Genomic DNA, 17,733 nt, shown 5'->3' on the forward strand with positions numbered 1-17,733 from the left:
TCTCCCCTTCCACAAGGGATAGGGGGGAGCAGAGGAGAAAAGAAAAGAAACGGCAGATCAACTGGTCTAAAAAAGGGGGGCTATTCAAAGGCTAGAGTATACAAATGAGTTTTGAGATGGGACTTAAATGCTTCTACTGAGGTAGCATCTCTAACTGTTACCGGGAGGGCATTCCATAGTGCTGGAGCCCGAATAGAAAACGCTCTACAGCCCGCAGACTTTTTTTGGGCTCTGGGAATCACTAATAAGCCGGAGTTCTTTGAACGCAGATTTCTTGCCGGGACATATGGTACAATACAATCGGCAAGATAGGCTGGAGCTAGACCGTGTAGTATTTTATACGTAAGTAGTAAAACCTTAAAGTCGCATCTTAAGTGCACAGGAAGCCAGTGCAGGTAAGCCAGTATAGGCGTAATATGATCAAACTTTCTTGTTCTTGTCAAAAGTCTAGCAGCCGCATTTTGTACCAACTGTAATCTTTTAATGCTAGACATAGGGAGACCCGAAAATAATACGTTACAGTAATCGAGACGAGACGTAACGAACGCATGAATAATGATCTCAGCGTCGCTAGTGGACAAAATGGAACGAATTTTAGCGATATTACGGAGATGAAAGAAGGCCGTTTTAGTAACACTCTTAATGTGTGACTCAAAGGAGAGAGTTGGGTCGAAGATAATACCCAGATTCTTTACTGAGTCGCTTTGTGTAATTGTTTGGTTGTCAAATGTTAAGGTGGTATTATCAAATAAACATAACATCCCTAGTCATGACTATTCAATTAAATCCTGCTTTCCTTCACAGAGGTGCCAGAGTTGCTGTTAGATGCCAACATGTCACGTGACCATCTGGCCATGCTGGGTACCGACATCACCCTAAGCGCTACCATCAAGGGTGTGCCGACACCCACCGTCAGCTGGAAGAAAAATGACGGAGAAATGCCGTCTCACATCACGGTTGCTGTCACCTCCACCGGCAGCAAGGTCTTCATCCCCAAGTGTGTCCGCCCCGACTCGGGCAAATACACTCTCATGGTGGAAAATGCTGCCGGAAAGAAAACGGCGACTGTTGACGTTCTGGTTCTGAGTAAGTTCAAGAACACCTTGACAGGGAAGCTTTTTTTTTCCCCCTTACAGTCTTATCTTAAGTTGCAGCAACACTACGTAAACTCAAGTCTGGTTCATTTTTTTCATCAGACAAGCCATCACCTCCAAGAGATCTGGTAGTCTCTGAGGTGACCAGCGAGTCTGCATACCTAACATGGAAAGCGCCAGAGGACAACGGTGGCGCCGTTATCTCCCATTATGTTGTGGAGAAGAAGGATGTGGCTGCTGAGCAGTGGGTCCCAGTCTCCGCGTCCAATAAGAAGCGGAGTTTGATGGCCATGTATCTGGTGGAAGGAACCCAGTACCTGTTCAGAGTTGCAGCCGAAAACCAGTTTGGTAGGAGCGACTATGCGACAACAAAGACGCCCATCAAGGCTATTGATCCTCTCTGTGAGTCACCATCTATATTTACTTACTTGTTGTAATGCCATCTGTAATCTGCATACAATTTAAAATAGCAAGACCAAAATACCTAAAGTCATTTTATATTTTAGATCCACCTGGCCCACCAAAGAACTTACACCACACTGACGCAGACAAAACGGAGGTGTGGTTGGAGTGGGAGTGGCCTGATCGCAACGGTGGAAGCGAAATTACCGGCTTCATAATCGAGCACCAGGAAGAAAATCAAGTGGATTGGGCCCCTTTCAAGACAGTTAGCAATAACCATGCACATGTCACAGGTCTGAAGGAAGGCAAGACCTACCGCTTCCGTGCGATGGCTCAAAATGCTATTGGTATTAGTCGACCTGACACCAGCATCCCTGTCACCTGCCAGGAGAAAACATGTAAGACATCATTAATATGGACATTTAAAGCTATGGTTTCATGAGGCGGGCCTCTTAAAGTTGTTGTTTTTTCTTTCAGTGCCACCCACTATTGAAGTTGATGTAAAGCTCATTGAGGGTATTGTTGTTAAGGCGGGAAGCAATATTGTCCTCCCTGCCAAAATGACTGGAATCCCTATCCCCACTGCCAAGTGGATGACAGATGGTAAAGAAATAACATCTGAGGGCCGCTATAAGATTGAGTCCACTGGAAGTACCACCGTCATGAGCATCGCAGACTGCAAGAGAGGAGACACTGGGGAATTCATCCTCACTGTGTCCAACCCCGCGGGCAGCAAGAGTGCTGCTCTGCATGTCACTGTGCTTGACCTTCCAGGTGCACCCATCGGACCCATTAACATCTTAGAGGTAACCCCTGATCACATGATGATACAATGGAGGCCACCTAAGGATGATGGCGGTACACCCATTACCAATTATGTGGTTGAAAAGAAAGATTTGAAGAAATCGTGGGAGCCCTGGTCAGTAGTGAGCTCCAGTGGCATCAGCACCAAAGCCAAGGTATCACGCCTGGAGCAGGGTCGTGAGTACATTGTTCGTGTCCGCGCAGAAAACAAGATTGGAATTGGTGCCGGTCTTGAGAGTCCTCCAACTATTGCGAAGCATCTGTTCAACCCTCCTGGCCCACCAGGCCTCCCAATGTGCTCGGATATCACAGAGAATGCTGTGACAGTGGAATGGTCCTTGCCTGACTATGATGGAGGCAGTCCTATTAGTGGCTATGTGGTTGAACGCAGAGAAATGACAGGGAAGTGGATCCGTGTGAACAAAATTTCTGTATTGGACCTCAGATACAGAGTCTCAGGTCTATTTGAAGGCAACAGTTATGAGTTCAGAGTGTTTGCCGAGAACATCGCTGGTGTTAGTCAGCCATCCCTCACCTCTGACCCCATCAGGGCCACTCGAGCTATCACTAAACCAGGACCTCCTATAAATCCTAAACTGAAGGACTGGAGTAAATCCTATGCTGATATCTGCTGGATCAAACCAACAAGGGATGGAGGCAGTCCAATTCTGGGCTATTTTGTTGAGATTCAAAAGTCAGGATCTGCCCAGTGGGACAGGATCAACAAGGAACTCATCAAAATATGTGCCTACAGAGTTCAAGGCCTAATCGAAGGTATGGAATACAGGGTCCGTATCAGAGCTACAAACAAAGTTGGAGACAGTGAACCCCGGGAGCTGAGTGAGACCATCTTGGCAAAGGACATTCTTGTTCCTCCTGAGATTGTTGTTGATGTGTCGTGCCGGGACTCTCTGACTGTCAGGGCTGGTCAGATCATAAGTTTGATGACTAGAGTTAAGGGCAGACCTGACCCAGACATCACATGGACCAAGGATGCCAGAGCCTTGTCCCGGGAAAAGCGCACTGAGCTGAATAACAACTATCCTTTGTGTGAATTGGTCATCAATGATGCAGTCAGATCAGATTATGGCAAATACTCCATTGTTGCCAAGAACAGCAGTGGACAGGCACAAGCCACTATTCTTGTCAATGTCCTGGACACACCTGGAGCTTGCCAGAATGTAAAGGTGGCCTATGTGACCAAGAACTCTTGCATGGTGTCATGGGAGAATCCAGAGGACAATGGAGGCACAGAGATCACCCAGTACATTATTGAGCACCGTCAGCCAAACCAGAGAGGATGGACAGTTGTGTCCAATGACTGTACAAAGCGCCAAATGAAAGCCCCTCTCTCAGAGGGCTGTGAGTACTTTTTCCGTGTTAGTGCCGAAAACAAAATCGGTGTCGGACCACCTATTGAGACCAAAACAGCCGTGCTGGCAGTTGACCCAATCGAAAAACCTGGCGAACCAATCGACTTCCATATTGCTGAGATTGGCAAAACCTTCTGCTTCCTCAAGTGGAAGAAGCCTGACTACGATGGAGGCAGTCGGAACCTGGGTTACCATGTGGAGAAGAAGCCAAAAGAGGCTGAGGAGTGGGAGAGACTTCACAAGGGTGCAATCAAAGAGACTTACTTCATGGCTGACAGGTGCATTGAAAACAAGGTCTACCAGTTCAGAGTTCAGACAAAGAATGATGGTGGTGAAAGCAACTGGGTGACCACAGCTGAAGTGCTGGTCAAGGAACAGCTTGTCAAACCAGAAATTAAGATAAAATTGGATGGAACCCTTGTAGTTAGGGCAGGAGACTCTATTCCAATCGACTCAATAGTTAAGGGTAAACCTCAGCCTGATGTCAAATGGACTAAGGATGATAACACTGAGGAGATAAGAAAGAGCCCCAGGCTTCAGATAGAAACTGGTTCTGACTTCTCAAAGCTGCTGCTGACTTCTGCTCGGCGTACAGACAGTGGCAAATACGTCGTCAGTGCTTCAAACAGTGCAGGGACGTGCTCTGCGCATGCTAATGTCAATGTATTGGACCGACCTGGCCCCGTCAGTGATCTCAAGGTTTCTGGCATCACCGTCGACAGGTGCCGTTTATCCTGGAATATCCCAGAAGATGATGGAGGTTGTGAGATCTACAACTACATAATTGAAAAATGTGATACCAAGAGGGGTGTCTGGTCTGTCCACTCAAATGCTGTCATCACCAACAAGGCCAATGTTACTCGTCTTATTGAAGGAACCGAATATATCTTCAGAGTTCGTGCGGAGAATAAAATGGGTCCTGGCCCTGCAGTGGAGAGTGAAGCCATTATAGCTGGCACTAAGTTTAGTGTCCCAGGAGCCCCTGAAACACCAGAGGTCACAAAGATGTCAAAGGAGGAGATGACTGTGCAGTGGTCAGAGCCTGAGAAAGATGGTGGAAAGCCAATCACTGGTTACCTATTGGAAAAGAAGGAGGAACATGCTGTAAGGTGGTCCCCTGTTAACAAAGAGGCCATCCCTGCAACTCGCTTGACGGTGACAGGACTGCTACCCCTCCATGAATATCAATACAGAGTGAAAGCAGTCAACGAAATTGGGGTCGGCAATGCAAGCAAAGCCTCGCGTGCTGTCTCAGCTAAGGATGCACTTGGTATGTCATCAGTAGAGTAGTTACGAACATTTGATATTATATGTTGTCATTACTTCATTTTTACAAACTGTCATGTTTTCTTACAGAACCACCTGCACCACCCACCAACTTGAAGGTCCTGGACAGCACAAAGTCAAGTGTAACGCTCGGCTGGACTAAGCCTGTGTCAGATGGCGGAGCTCCCATCATCGGCTACGTTGTTGAGATGAGGTTGAAGGGAAGTGGCAAAAAAGGAGATGACAGTTGGAAACGGTGCAATGTGGCTGCTCAGCTTGTCGTTTGCGAGTTCACTGTCACAAGTCTGGATGAAAAACTTCTGTACGAGTTTCGAGTTTCAGCTCAAAACCAGGTGGGCCTCAGCCTGCCCTGTGACCTGGGGGCAGCTGTGAATCCCAAGGAGATACTCGGTGAGGACTTGTTCTCGGTTCCCCAATGTGTAACATTTTAAATTTGGTATTGAATGCCTGTTTTATTAACAGAGGCACCAGAGATTGACTTGGATGCCAATCTAAAAACGGGGCTAACTGTAAGAGCTGGTTGTCCCATCAGACTATGTGCTACCATAAGAGGTAGACCACCTCCCAAAGTCACTTGGAGGAGGATGGGCATTGATAATGTAGTCAGGAAGGGGCATGTCGACATCATCGACACCATGACCTTCCTGGTCATACCTGATAGCACCCGCGATGACGCTGGAAAATACTGTCTGACTGTGCGCAGTCCTGCTGGAGAAAAGGCTGTTTTTGTGACTGTTAAGGTTCTTGGTAAGTTCTACCTTCTGCTTGTCAAAGCTTTCATTATGACATAATTATTGTGATCAAATAAAATTTGGATTGTTTCATTGGCATTAAAAAGTTGTGTATCATGTCCTTTCCCCTAACAGATACCCCAGGACCTGTGATTAACCTGGAAGCCAGTGACATCAAACAGACATCAGCCATGCTGTCTTGGAGCCCTCCAGAGATCGATGGTGGCAGTGAAATTACTCACTACATTGTTCAGAAACGTGAAATTGATCGGAAGACGTGGGGAACGGTCAAAGCCGAAGTTGAGAAGGATAAAATCCCCTTTAAGGTCAGCGGTCTCATGCCAGGCACAGAGTACTACTTCAGAGTGACTGCTGTCAATGAGTATGGTGCAGGAGTTCCCAAGGTGTCACCCACTTCCTACCTAGCCTCTGATCCTGTCAGTAAGTATGACTTCTATGTCTTAGAGTAATATGAGTGCTGAGGTCTGCGTTTCGCTGACTCTTCTCATTTGTATTGGTCATAAGAGCAAACCATATTCTTTTCTTTAGGCAAACCTGATCCCTGTGAGAAGATTGAAGTTCTGGAAATCACAAAAAACAGTGCCACAGTTGGCTGGGTAAAGCCTGCAAGGGATGGCGGAGCAAAGATTGATGGTTATGTAATTGAGTACATGGAGCTCAAGCCTCTTCCGGTGCCTAAAGCACTTGTAGAGGTATGTAAACCAATCTTCCTGCATTTTTAGTTTAGGTTGACCACTTACACGCTATCTTACATGCAACGGTGTGTAAATATTAGGTCTATATTAATGTGTATACCAATATGACATTCAATGTGGTACATTTAAATCAACCCCATTTGACCAAAGTGTTGTACATAAAAACAATACAATTAAAAGTAGTGCTATAACAGTGACAAAAAGAAAATGTATGGATTCATCATGAAAAAAATATGCCAAAGTGTGTATCAGGCATTAATTTTTTTAACTGCAGGTCCCAGATGGAGAAGAACCTCCTCCACCGCCTCCAGTAGTTAAAGATGAGGGGGAGCCAGAGAAAGCGATATGGAATGCCTACACAACTGTTAAGGGGCTGAGCATCAGCATCAGTGGCCTAAAAGAGGGAAAGAGGTACAGGTTCAGAGTGGCTGCCAAAAACATGATGGGCTTAAGCCTGTTCACAGAGAGCAGAGAGCCGGTCGAGATTAAGGAACAGATGTGTAAGTTCCAATATCAGATTAATATGATCAATTATAAAAGTGAAATGCTTAAATAAGATACATACCTCAGCATCAGTGGTCACGGAAATAATTGAAAAATGACCCTTCTTTGTTCCCCTCCACTCCATATTTCACACGCGTTCAAACACAAACAGTGGAGCCAAAGATTGTAATGGCAGAGACGGTCAGTGCCAAAGCCGGAGCAAAGCTAAGGGTAGAGGCGCTTGTTTCTGGAAAACCTTCTCCTACCTGCAAGTGGATGTGCGGCGAAGTCCCACTAGTCTCGTCAAGTCGTCTGGCAGTGCACCGGTCTGGCAACATGTGCGTCTTGATCATCAAGGGCGTCTCAAGGACAGACAGTGGAGAGTACAGCCTTGTGGCCGAAAACAGCACTGGAAAAGTGGCTCAAGCCCTGAAAATTATCATCAGAGGTTAGTGGCCGTCATTTATTACTAGGACTCAGTAAATGAGGAATTGTGCGACATGACAGAGATGATTTGTGTTTTGTAGATATTCCCGGACCTCCAGTGGGTCCTGTTGCAATCAGTGACATTGACTCGGATGCTTGCTCTTTGTCCTGGAGCAGTCCATTGGAGGATGGAGGCAGCAAAATCACAAATTATGTGGTGGAGAAATGTGATGTTAGTAGAGGTGACTGGGTTACCGCTGTTTCCTCCGGCCAGAAGACAAGCTGTAGGCTGGGGAAACTCGTTCCATGGAAAGAGTATGCGTTCCGCATCCGTGCTGAGAACCGCTACGGAGTGTCGGATCCGCTGCAGTCTGACAGAATGATTGCCAAGTTTCCATTTGGTAGGTTTTATTTTCCATGGTACGCAATTATATTACCAATAACTAGCTTTCCTAACAGGTGATGCTACTCGTCAATGATGATCACTGTCTGCTAGAGATGCGCGGTTTGCGGACACAACCGCGGAGTCCGCGGATTAACCGCGGATCGGGCGGATGAAATTTTAAAAAAAAAGATTTTATCCGCTCGCGGGTCGGGTCGGGCGGATTAATTATATATATATATATTTATTTTTATTTTTTTTTGCGGGTGGCAGTTAAACCATCCATCCATCCATCCATCTTCTTCCGCTTATCCGAGGTCGGGTCGCGGGGGCAGCAGCCTAAGCAGGGAAGCCCAGACTTCCCTCTCCCCAGCCACTTCGTCCAGCTCCTCCCGGTGGATCCCGAGGCGTTCCCAGGCCAGCCGGGAGACATAGTCTTCCCAACGTGTCCTGGGTCTTCCCCGTGGCCTCCTACCGGTCGGACGTGCCCGAAACACCTCCCGAGGGAGGCGTTCGGGTGGCATCCTGACCAGATGCCCGAACCACCTCATCTGGCTCCTCTCAATATGGAGGAGCAGCGGCTTTACTTTGAGCTCCCCCCGGATGGCAGAGCTTCTCACCCTATCTCTAAGGGAGAGCCCCGCCACCCAGTTAAACCAATTGGGAAATATATATACATAGTTAAATGTTGTTACCCACATACGAAAAACGAGCAGGCACCTGCTGCATATGCCACAACAGAAGAAAAAAAAAGAAAAGAGATGGACACTTTTACGGAGCGGAGAAGGGACGCCTCGCCGGGGTCCGGGACCGAGGCCCCTTCCCCCGAGAGGGCCCCACCGGGAGCCGTAGCTGAGGCGATCCGCGAGAAGGGCCCGACGCACGTCCAGGGTCACTACCGCGCCCACCGCACCGACACCCCGCCTCGTCCGCTTTCGCCGCGGCCGGCGTCACGCGCAGCAGGTAAGCAGCTTACCTGCCCGCCACCCCCGTGGCCGGGGGCTCGTAACATGGGTCACTCCGCGCGCTCCGCCCGCGCAGCTTACCTGCTTGCCACCCCTGTTGCCGGGGGCGCGTAACAGGGGTCACTCCGCGCGCAGTGCGCTCATGAAAGGGGTGGGGCTCACCCTGGTTGATATAGAGAGCAGGACGGTGGCCATGGAATTTCATTCAAGGTTTGTGATAAACCATCAAACTCATTCGTTAAAAGGACTCTATAGTAATATAAAGCGAATTTTTCTGGACATTATCATGCAAGAAAAGTTTATTTTTGGGATCGCGATCACCGCGTAATGATTTTTAAAGGTTGCATTACATTATTAACTGTCCCATGTGATCAGCCAGTGCGATTGGAAGTCCATGCTCAATTATTGCCTCCGTAAATAAAACTTCGGCATTTATCACATCCAAAGAATCTGTTTGGGCGACGAAAAACGTTGAAAGTTTTCCACTTGTATCGCTAGCAACGGCATTAGACTTGTGTTTTTTTGTCCCAACGTGGTCTTTTACATCGCTAATTCCTCCGTGTCCGATCGAAAAATCTTGTCTGCACAAGGTGCAATTCGCGTAGTTTTCACCCTTTTTTTTTAATTTTATTAATATTAGATATATAACAACGGGCGGATGGCGGGCGGGTGCAGTTCTGATCAAACGTTACATCGGGTGGATGGCGGATGGTTGACGACTTTCTGACGCGGTTGCGGATGAAATAAATTGCCTATCCGCGCATCTCTACTGTCTGCTAGCTGGAAGTTACTAAGATTCCAAACAACAAGGGCTAAATAGTGTGTGCAATTGGGCTGTGAATCACGATTCAAAATCACTTCTTTTTTAAATAGCATTGAGTGCCAGTTCTATGATTAACTACATTCCTCCATAAGATAGATAACAAGCTCTGATACTTTTTAATATTACTTAATCAAAAACTAAAATTATACCCAAACATTTTACAAGGTCAAATACTACTAAGGCTACAACACTTCTCTTTTCTAAAGAAAATTTGTACAGCAAGTTTGGGCATTAACATCAACAATATTATTTGCCTGAGTGGCTGGACAGGACAGATAAAAAAATATATTTTATTTATTTATTGTTTTTTTAAGATTGATTTTCGATTTTTTTTTTTTTTAAGGATTCAGAATCGTTACAAATAAGAATCACGATTCAGTGGGGGAAAAAAAGTATAGTGTACAAAGTATAAAATACAAGCTTCACGTTATGGGTTATGGGTTATACAGCGCTTTTTCTACCTTCAAGGTACTCAAAGCGCTTTGACACTATTTCCACATTCACCCATTCACACCCACATTCACGGCAGGAGCTGCCATGCAAGGCGCTAACCATGCTCATCAGGAGCAAGGGTGAAGCGTCTTGCTCAAGGACACAACGGATGTGACTAGGTTGGGAGAAGCTGGGGATTGAACAAGGAACCCTCAAGTTGCTGGCCACTCTCACAACTGCACCACGCCATCCCACAAGTTCAGTTGGTCAGCTTTGCGCACACTATCAAGTTTACACATGTTTGAGTACACAAAAACCTAGAGTAGATCTGGCCCTTAATGTTTAAAGTGGTGTTGAGTATGTTACAGTCAGTATTAGTTTCTGGGAAACTAATATTGTGTTGTATGTTTTTATTCACCAGATGTTCCGAGCGAACCTCTTAACTGCCACGTCAACAAAACCAACAAGGATTGCATGTTTGTGGCCTGGGACAAGCCAGAGACAGATGGTGGCAGCCCCATTACGGGTTACTACATTGAGCGCAAAGAAAGAAACAGCCTTCTATGGGTGAAGGCTAATGACACTGTTGTCCGGAGCACCGAGTACCCATGCGCTGGCCTGATTGAAGGCCTGGAGTACACTTTTAGGGTGTCCGCCATCAACCGTGCTGGTCAAGGAAAGCCAAGCAAGAAGACAGACTTTGTAACTGCTAGAACACCCATTGGTGAGTTTCTCATACATATATGAACACTTTGAATGAATTCACTTTTGCTACACATACTCATGTAAGACATTGTGTCACAGATACACCGGGGAAACCAGAAGTCCTGGACATGACCAAGAACTCTGTATCTCTTGTATGGGGCCGACCCAAAAACGACGGCGGTAGCAAGATTATTGGCTACTATGTAGAGGCCATGCGGTTGCCTGGAGACCTCTGGGTGCGCTGTAACACCAGCACCCAAAACGTCCCAAAGGAGGAGTACACCGTGACTGGTCTAGAGCGAGACCTGCGGTACCAGTTCAGAGTCATTGCCAAAACAGCTGTCAACATTAGCAAACCGTCAGAGCCCACAGATGCTATCCTGGTCTGTGCTGAGAATGGTGAGAGGGATTAACTCGGAAAAAATTAATATTTTTATTTCTGACTAACTTAGAGATGGGTTCACAAGTATTGTTGTGCTGTTTACTACAGTTCCTCCAAGGATAGAACTTAATGCCAGGATGCAGAAGGGTTTGAAGGTAAAGGCTGGGGCTACAATTCTTCTGGAGGCTGATGTGTCTGGTAAACCAATGCCCAGAGTCTCCTGGAAAAGAGGTGATGACACCCTGAGGTCAAGCGAAGGCCAGGTTATCAGCCAGCAGAGACACCATTTCCAAATGGAAATTACATCTGTCACCAAGGAACACACTGGAATCTTTACCATACTTGCGGAAAATAACAGTGGATCCAAGACTGCAGACATTGAGGTTACAGTTTTAGGTGGGTACTTCTTGTCCGTAACCAACTGATGTGCTCACTTTGATTACCGAAGTCCAGTGAGGTAATTGGTATTTTCTTATGCAGATGTGCCTGGACCACCTGCCAGTGCCAAGTACCTTGAAGTCTTTGCCACCAAAGTTAAGGTGTCTTGGGAGCCACCTTTAAAGGATGGTGGCTCCCCTGTTCAGAACTATATTTTGGACAAGCGTGAGACCAGCAGAGCCAACTGGGCGCAGGTTTCCTCGAAGATCAAGGGTGACAATCTTGAGCTAAGTGTGGAGAAACTTATTGAAGGTCATGAATACCAGTTCAGAATCAGAGCTGAGAATACCTGGGGAGTTGGAGACAGTCTCATCACTAAACCTGTCATTGCCAAGAACCCATTCGGTGAGTTCATCCTTTGATTAGCTCAACTGTTTGTGTAGTAAGGACTGTAAATAGTTAACTCTTAAGAGACTGGTTATCTATCAAAATATTTCGTTTATTCCAATAAAAATAATTTGAATGTCTCAACTAAAATTGTCAATGTATGTCCTAGATTTCCCAGGCCCCTGCGAGGCCCCAGTAATCACCAATGTCACCAAGGAGGCGATGACAGTGAGCTGGAAGGAGCCCAGTGATGATGGAAAGTCAGTCATTCTGGGTTATATGCTTGAGAGAAAGGAAACCAAGGAGATGAAATGGACCAAGATGAACAGGAAACCCTTAACAGAAAGGACATTTGTTGCTTCAGGCCTTACTGAGGGTACTGAGTATGAATTCAGAGTCATTGCTGTCAATGTGGCAGGACCTGGAAAACCCAGTGACCCCTCGGCTAGTACAACCGCACAGGATCCCATCAGTGAGTTTCATAACCTTTTGACGGTGCATTCTTTCTCTGGTACTTGTTTTTAACGTGGGAAATTGTGCATTGCCATAGCTCCTCCTGGCCCTGTGGTGAAACCCAGTGTCACTGACACCACCCACAGCACTTTAAGCCTCACCTGGAATGCCCCTGCCTACAATGGTGGGAGCCCGGTCTTGGGATACCTGGTGGAGTGCAGGAGGACAGACACCACAGACTGGATCCGCTGCAATGTTCCAAGGAACTTGCAGGACACAAACTATACGATACAAAACCTCATACACAAGGCCGAGTACCAGTGCCGTGTGACTGCTGTCAATAAGGTTGGCTTCGGCGAGCCAGTCGAAGTACCCGGCAAGCATATCGTCCAGGACATCAGTGGTATTTATTTTACTAACTCCATGTTGTTTCTGCGTACATAAGTGTATTTCAGGGTTACAGTAATAATAAGCAATAGGGCCTGATTTACTAAAGGTTTGCGTGCGCTAAAACATGTGCTGATAGCACACGCAAGCTGATCTACTAAAAGTGTGCAAAGTGGATTGCGTCTGCGTCCTTAGGCCTATTTTAAGAGGGCAAAATCCCCCCCTGTCATATGTAAAGTATTGAATGACAAGACGGTTCATATAAAATGTTACCCCAAACGTACTCCTGGGAACTCTGGGACAGGATTCCACATTAGACTTTTTGTGGCTTTAGTACTTGTGTTGCAAAGCAGAAGGTCTTGAGTATCACATCTCTGTCGTGGTTGAAATTGTAGTAAGGTTTTTAAATGTATATTTTAATTGCCGTATTTTTCGGACTATAAGGCGCACTTAAAATCCTTTCATTTTCTCAAAACCCGACAGTGCCCCTTATAACCCGGTGCACCTAATATGCAGAATAATTTTGGTTGTTGTTGCCGACCTCGAAGCTATTTTATTTGGTATATGGTGAAATTATAAGTTTGACCGGTAGATGGCAGTCACACATAAGAGATATGTGTAGACTGCATTATGACTCAAGTAAACAACACCGACATTTTATGTTCCATTGAAAATATAGACCATTACACGCGGTGCTCAAAAATCTATAAAAATATTTTGGTAGGACTTTGGTAAGCTATGAAGCCACACCGCTTGATGGATTGTACTGTGCTTCAACATAGGAGTATTATTATGGTGTGTGTATAAGGTAAGACATATTATCTGGCGTTTTGTTTCGCAATATTATGCAAAAGCAACTTTTCTTACCTTCTGGTACCTGCTGATCTGTATTTGGGATCTGCATAAGTCCTGAAAATGTGCGCAGGTCCGCCTTTGTAGTCCACAAAGACACCGTAGTCGATAAGCTTCTTCTTTTTCTCTATCTTCTTGTTATGTGACATGCTCCTCTGCTCGTAAAACCAGCAATGTCACCACGTCATGCTCGTTAAAAATAGGAGGCGGCGGGGACCGGTACTTTTTAGAGGCGGCATAGTACCGAATATGATTCATTAGTATCGTGGTACTGTACTCGTACCGGTATACCGTACAACCCTATTGTGCAGTTGTGTGAAACCTCATTTTGAATTTTCACACTACAAAGTAAACAAATGTATGTAAGCAAGTGAAATAATGTTATGGATTAGACCGCATTGACTAAAAAGGGAAATAACCTTTGGTGATCTTTTAGTACCTCCAGAGGCGGAGCTGAGTGCTGAGCTAAAAGACGGCCTGGAACTGCGTGCCGGTGCCACGATGAAACTTCATGCCACAATCAAGGGTCACCCCTTCCCCAAGATTATCTGGGCAAAAATGAACACTAACATCAAAGACCGCCAAGGGATTCTTATTAAATCCACCAAAAGTGACACCACCGTGACAGTGGAGAATGTCAACAGATATGATGCAGGCAAATACATCCTCACTCTGGAGAGTCTTGCCGGCATGAAGATGTACACCATCACCGTCAAGGTTCTTGGTAAGAAGGATTTTTTTTTTCCACCGGAGCTAAGACGTGAAACACTTGTCAAAGTACAATGGTATGAAAAAAAAATCAGTTTAGAGCTTGACTTTTTTCTTTAGACACTCCTGGGCCACCAATCCATCTGATAGCAAAAGAGACCACAAGTGACAGCGCCTCAATCTACTGGGATGCACCTCTCATAGACGGTGGCTCTACTATCACCCACTATATTGTCGAGAAGCGTGACTCTGAGAGGAAAGCCTGGTCTGGTGTTTCTTCCAATTGCGCCAAGACATCTTTGAAGGTGGGAGACCTGAATGCGGGACGGTCCTACTACTTCAGAGTGTCGGCTGTTAATCAGCTCGGTGCTGGAGAGTTCTGCGAGACCCCCGACTCTATCAAGGCATCTGGTGAGTGTTTTGAGCATATTTTGGGCATGATAGTCTTTAATTTCACTGCCTTTTAATCTCACCATGCCTGTTTTGTTCATACAGAGGAACCTGGTCCTGTAATAGACTTTAAGGCCTTGCTGGTTACCAAGGACTCATGTACTCTAGGCTGGAAGAAACCGTTAACTGATGGTGGCAGCCGCATTATTTGCTATGTGCTTGAAGTCCTCAATGATGACAACAATTACAAGGAGTTAATGAGGTCCAAGAACATGCAGTACAGCACTAAAGATCTGGTGGAGGGAAAAGAGTACAAATACATTGTCAAAGCTGTAAATGAGACTGGAGAGAGTGCTGCCAAGGAACTGACCGTAGTTGCCAAGGATCAGCTCAGTAAGTAGACTCATTCAAACAACAGATTGTTTACAGCAGCTATCATGGCAATCTCAACAAATTTATTTTTTTGAATTGGAATCCGTGTGCTGTCCTTTTCAAGTATTGCACCATTCTCTTTCACAGTTCATCCAACCTGTGACTTGAGGGGGCTGCCAGACATGTGTTACGTTGCCAAGGAGGGTAGCACGGTGCGTCTGAAGATTCCAATCATTGGCAAACCAACCCCCAAAGTGTCCTGGAAGAAAGGAGAGGAGGAAGACTTGACAGACTCTGGACGTGTTTGTGCAGAGTCCTCTGCAGTTAACACCACCCTCTTGATCAGGGACTGCCAGAGGAGTGACGCCTCCAAGTACACCATCACCCTCAGGAATAGTGCTGGAAGCAAAGAATCCACCATATTCATCAGGTTTGATTAGGCTATACAATCATTAGATTACATTACTTGTAGATGTATTGTCATGCATATGGTCATTAAAACATACTGACAACCATTTTTTTCTTGCAGGGTGGTGGGTAAGCCTAGCATACCAAGTGGTTCTATAAAGTTCAGTGATGTAACTGCTGATGGTGCCACACTAAAATGGGGAGTACCGAAAGATGACGGTGGCTCAGAGATCACAAACTACATTCTTGAAAAGAGAGACTCTATCACCAACATGTGGGTGATGGTCTCTTCCAGTGTAGACACAAACACCATGAGGGTAACTGGTCTCCACGAGGGCACAGAATATATTTTTAGAGTCAGTGCTGAGAACAAGTACGGCGTTGGAGAGGGACTCAAGTCAGAGCCTATCATTGCCAAGCATCCATTCAGTAAGTGTCTGCCACTTTAGAAGATTTTTGACATAACATAATTTATCTCCTGCATACTAATGTCTGTGTATTTCTCCAGATGTTCCTGATGCTCCTCCTCCACCTCAGATAATGAGTATGTGCCATGACTCGGCTAACCTGGTCTGGTTGGACCCCAGGAAGACAGGAGGGTCTCCCATCACAGGTATAATAATGTGTGAGATAATTACAGGCAAATGTTAAACGGGACACCTGAGGTCATTTTCATACAAATAATTATGGCATCACATTAATGAAGGCTCTCTCCTCCATTCCAAAACAATTCTCAGGGTATCACGTTGAGTTCAAGGAGAGAAATAGTATGTTGTGGAGGAGATCAAGTCCAACTGCCTTGAGAATGAAGGAACACAAGGTGACAGGGCTGACTGAAGGTCTTGAGTACGAGTTCAGGGTCATGGCTGTTAACCTGGCTGGCATTGGCAGACCGAGTTCTCCCACAGATCCACATGTTGCACTCAATCCCATAGGTAAGTGTGAGACATGTGAAATTTAAGATTGGGACTTTTGTGTTCACTGCATGAATGCTGTGTGTTCTCAGATGCTCCTGGCAAACCTGACGTAATTAGCATCACCAGAAGCACCGTGACTCTCCAGTGGACTGAGCCACAGTTTGACGGTGGCCACAGGCTGACCGGCTACATAATTGAGAGACGTGACCTTCCGTCTAAAATCTGGGTGAAGGCCAACAGTGTAAATGTTGTGGACCCAGCATACACTGTCACTGATCTCCAGGAAGGCTGCAAATATGAGTTCAGAATAAGAGCAAAGAATGCAGCCGGTGCCCTTAGCCCGCCATCTGACCAGACAGACACAATTATCTGCAGAGATGAATACGGTGATTTGGTTGAATTTTCTGATTTTATTGATGATCAATTCAAATTGAGATAGTTTGTAATTGTGTGTTGTTTTTTATATATATCCAAAAGCTTCACCAACTATTATCATCGACGCTCAAGTGAAGGAGGGTCTGACTGTCCGAGCTGGGGAAACAATTGTTGTCACTGCCACAAGTATTCTTGGCAAACCTGCCCCGACCTCTTGCTGGTCTAAAGGAGGAAAATACTTGAAGCCTTCAGACATTGTTAACATCGAGTCCACTACAAGCTCATCCACTATATCAATAAAATACGCCGGCAGAAAGGACACTGGGGATTATGTCATAACTGCCATCAACCCCTTTGGTGTAAAGGAGGAAACTGTTAAGGTGAAAGTTCTGGATGTTCCTGCAGCTCCTGGTCCCATTGAATGCAGTGGTGTCTCATCTGAGAAGGTCACCCTGACTTGGGCTGCTCCTGCAGAGGATGGAGGCTCTCCTATCAAGTACTACACTCTTGAAAAGAGGGAGACCAGTCGCCTTCTCTGGACAATTCTGGAAGAGAAGGTTGTAGACTGTCACTATGTGGCCAACAAACTCATACAGGGCAATGAGTACATCTTTCGAGTCTCTGCCGTGAACCAGTACGGCACTGGTGAGCCGGCTCACTCTGAGTCTGTCAGGATGGTTGATAGATTTGGTATGTATCAACTCAGTCTCCTACGATCCTAAATTCTATATTGAGACCATTGTGTTTAGTTATAGTGTATCTAAATTACACATTTTTCCTTTAGTACCTCCTGGCCCACCATCGAAACCAGAAGTTGAAAAAGTTGATGCGCACTCAGCTACTGTGACGTGGAGAAGACCAACTGAAGATGGTGGAAGTGATATCATTGGTTACTGTGTTGAGAAGAAGGAGAAAAGGGCCATGAGATGGACCAGGGCCTCAAAGAAATCTGTAGTTGAGCTTAGCTATGATGTGACTGGACTGACTGAAGGCATAGAGTATGAGTTCCGTGTTCTTGCTGAGAACAGAGCTGGCTTTGGAGAGCCAAGTGAACCATCTATGCCGGTCAGAACAATAGTCGCTGCTTGTGAGTAAAAATTA

General features: G+C 45.9%; 1 protein-coding gene across 1 annotated transcript in view; it reads left to right on the forward strand.

Annotated features, from left to right (window-relative positions):
- Nucleotides 1–17,733, forward strand: part of LOC133614011 (titin-like) — a 254,475-nt gene that overhangs the window by 185,257 nt on the left and 51,485 nt on the right. The window contains 27 exon segments of the mRNA XM_072914563.1: nt 805–1,086; nt 1,197–1,496; nt 1,601–1,894; nt 1,974–4,943; nt 5,030–5,350; nt 5,423–5,707; nt 5,827–6,132; nt 6,241–6,404; nt 6,682–6,907; nt 7,063–7,338; nt 7,418–7,717; nt 10,340–10,642; nt 10,723–11,022; nt 11,114–11,401; nt 11,486–11,788; nt 11,940–12,242; nt 12,321–12,626; nt 13,899–14,186; nt 14,291–14,581; nt 14,666–14,953; nt 15,080–15,362; nt 15,462–15,769; nt 15,849–15,953; nt 16,078–16,275; nt 16,347–16,643; nt 16,735–17,322; nt 17,417–17,719. Coding sequence (XP_072770664.1) covers nt 805–1,086; nt 1,197–1,496; nt 1,601–1,894; nt 1,974–4,943; nt 5,030–5,350; nt 5,423–5,707; nt 5,827–6,132; nt 6,241–6,404; nt 6,682–6,907; nt 7,063–7,338; nt 7,418–7,717; nt 10,340–10,642; nt 10,723–11,022; nt 11,114–11,401; nt 11,486–11,788; nt 11,940–12,242; nt 12,321–12,626; nt 13,899–14,186; nt 14,291–14,581; nt 14,666–14,953; nt 15,080–15,362; nt 15,462–15,769; nt 15,849–15,953; nt 16,078–16,275; nt 16,347–16,643; nt 16,735–17,322; nt 17,417–17,719 — 10,476 coding nt within the window.

This window comes from Nerophis lumbriciformis, linkage group LG13 (assembly GCF_033978685.3).
Source record: "Nerophis lumbriciformis linkage group LG13, RoL_Nlum_v2.1, whole genome shotgun sequence".
Classification (NCBI taxonomy): Eukaryota; Metazoa; Chordata; class Actinopteri; order Syngnathiformes; family Syngnathidae; genus Nerophis; species Nerophis lumbriciformis.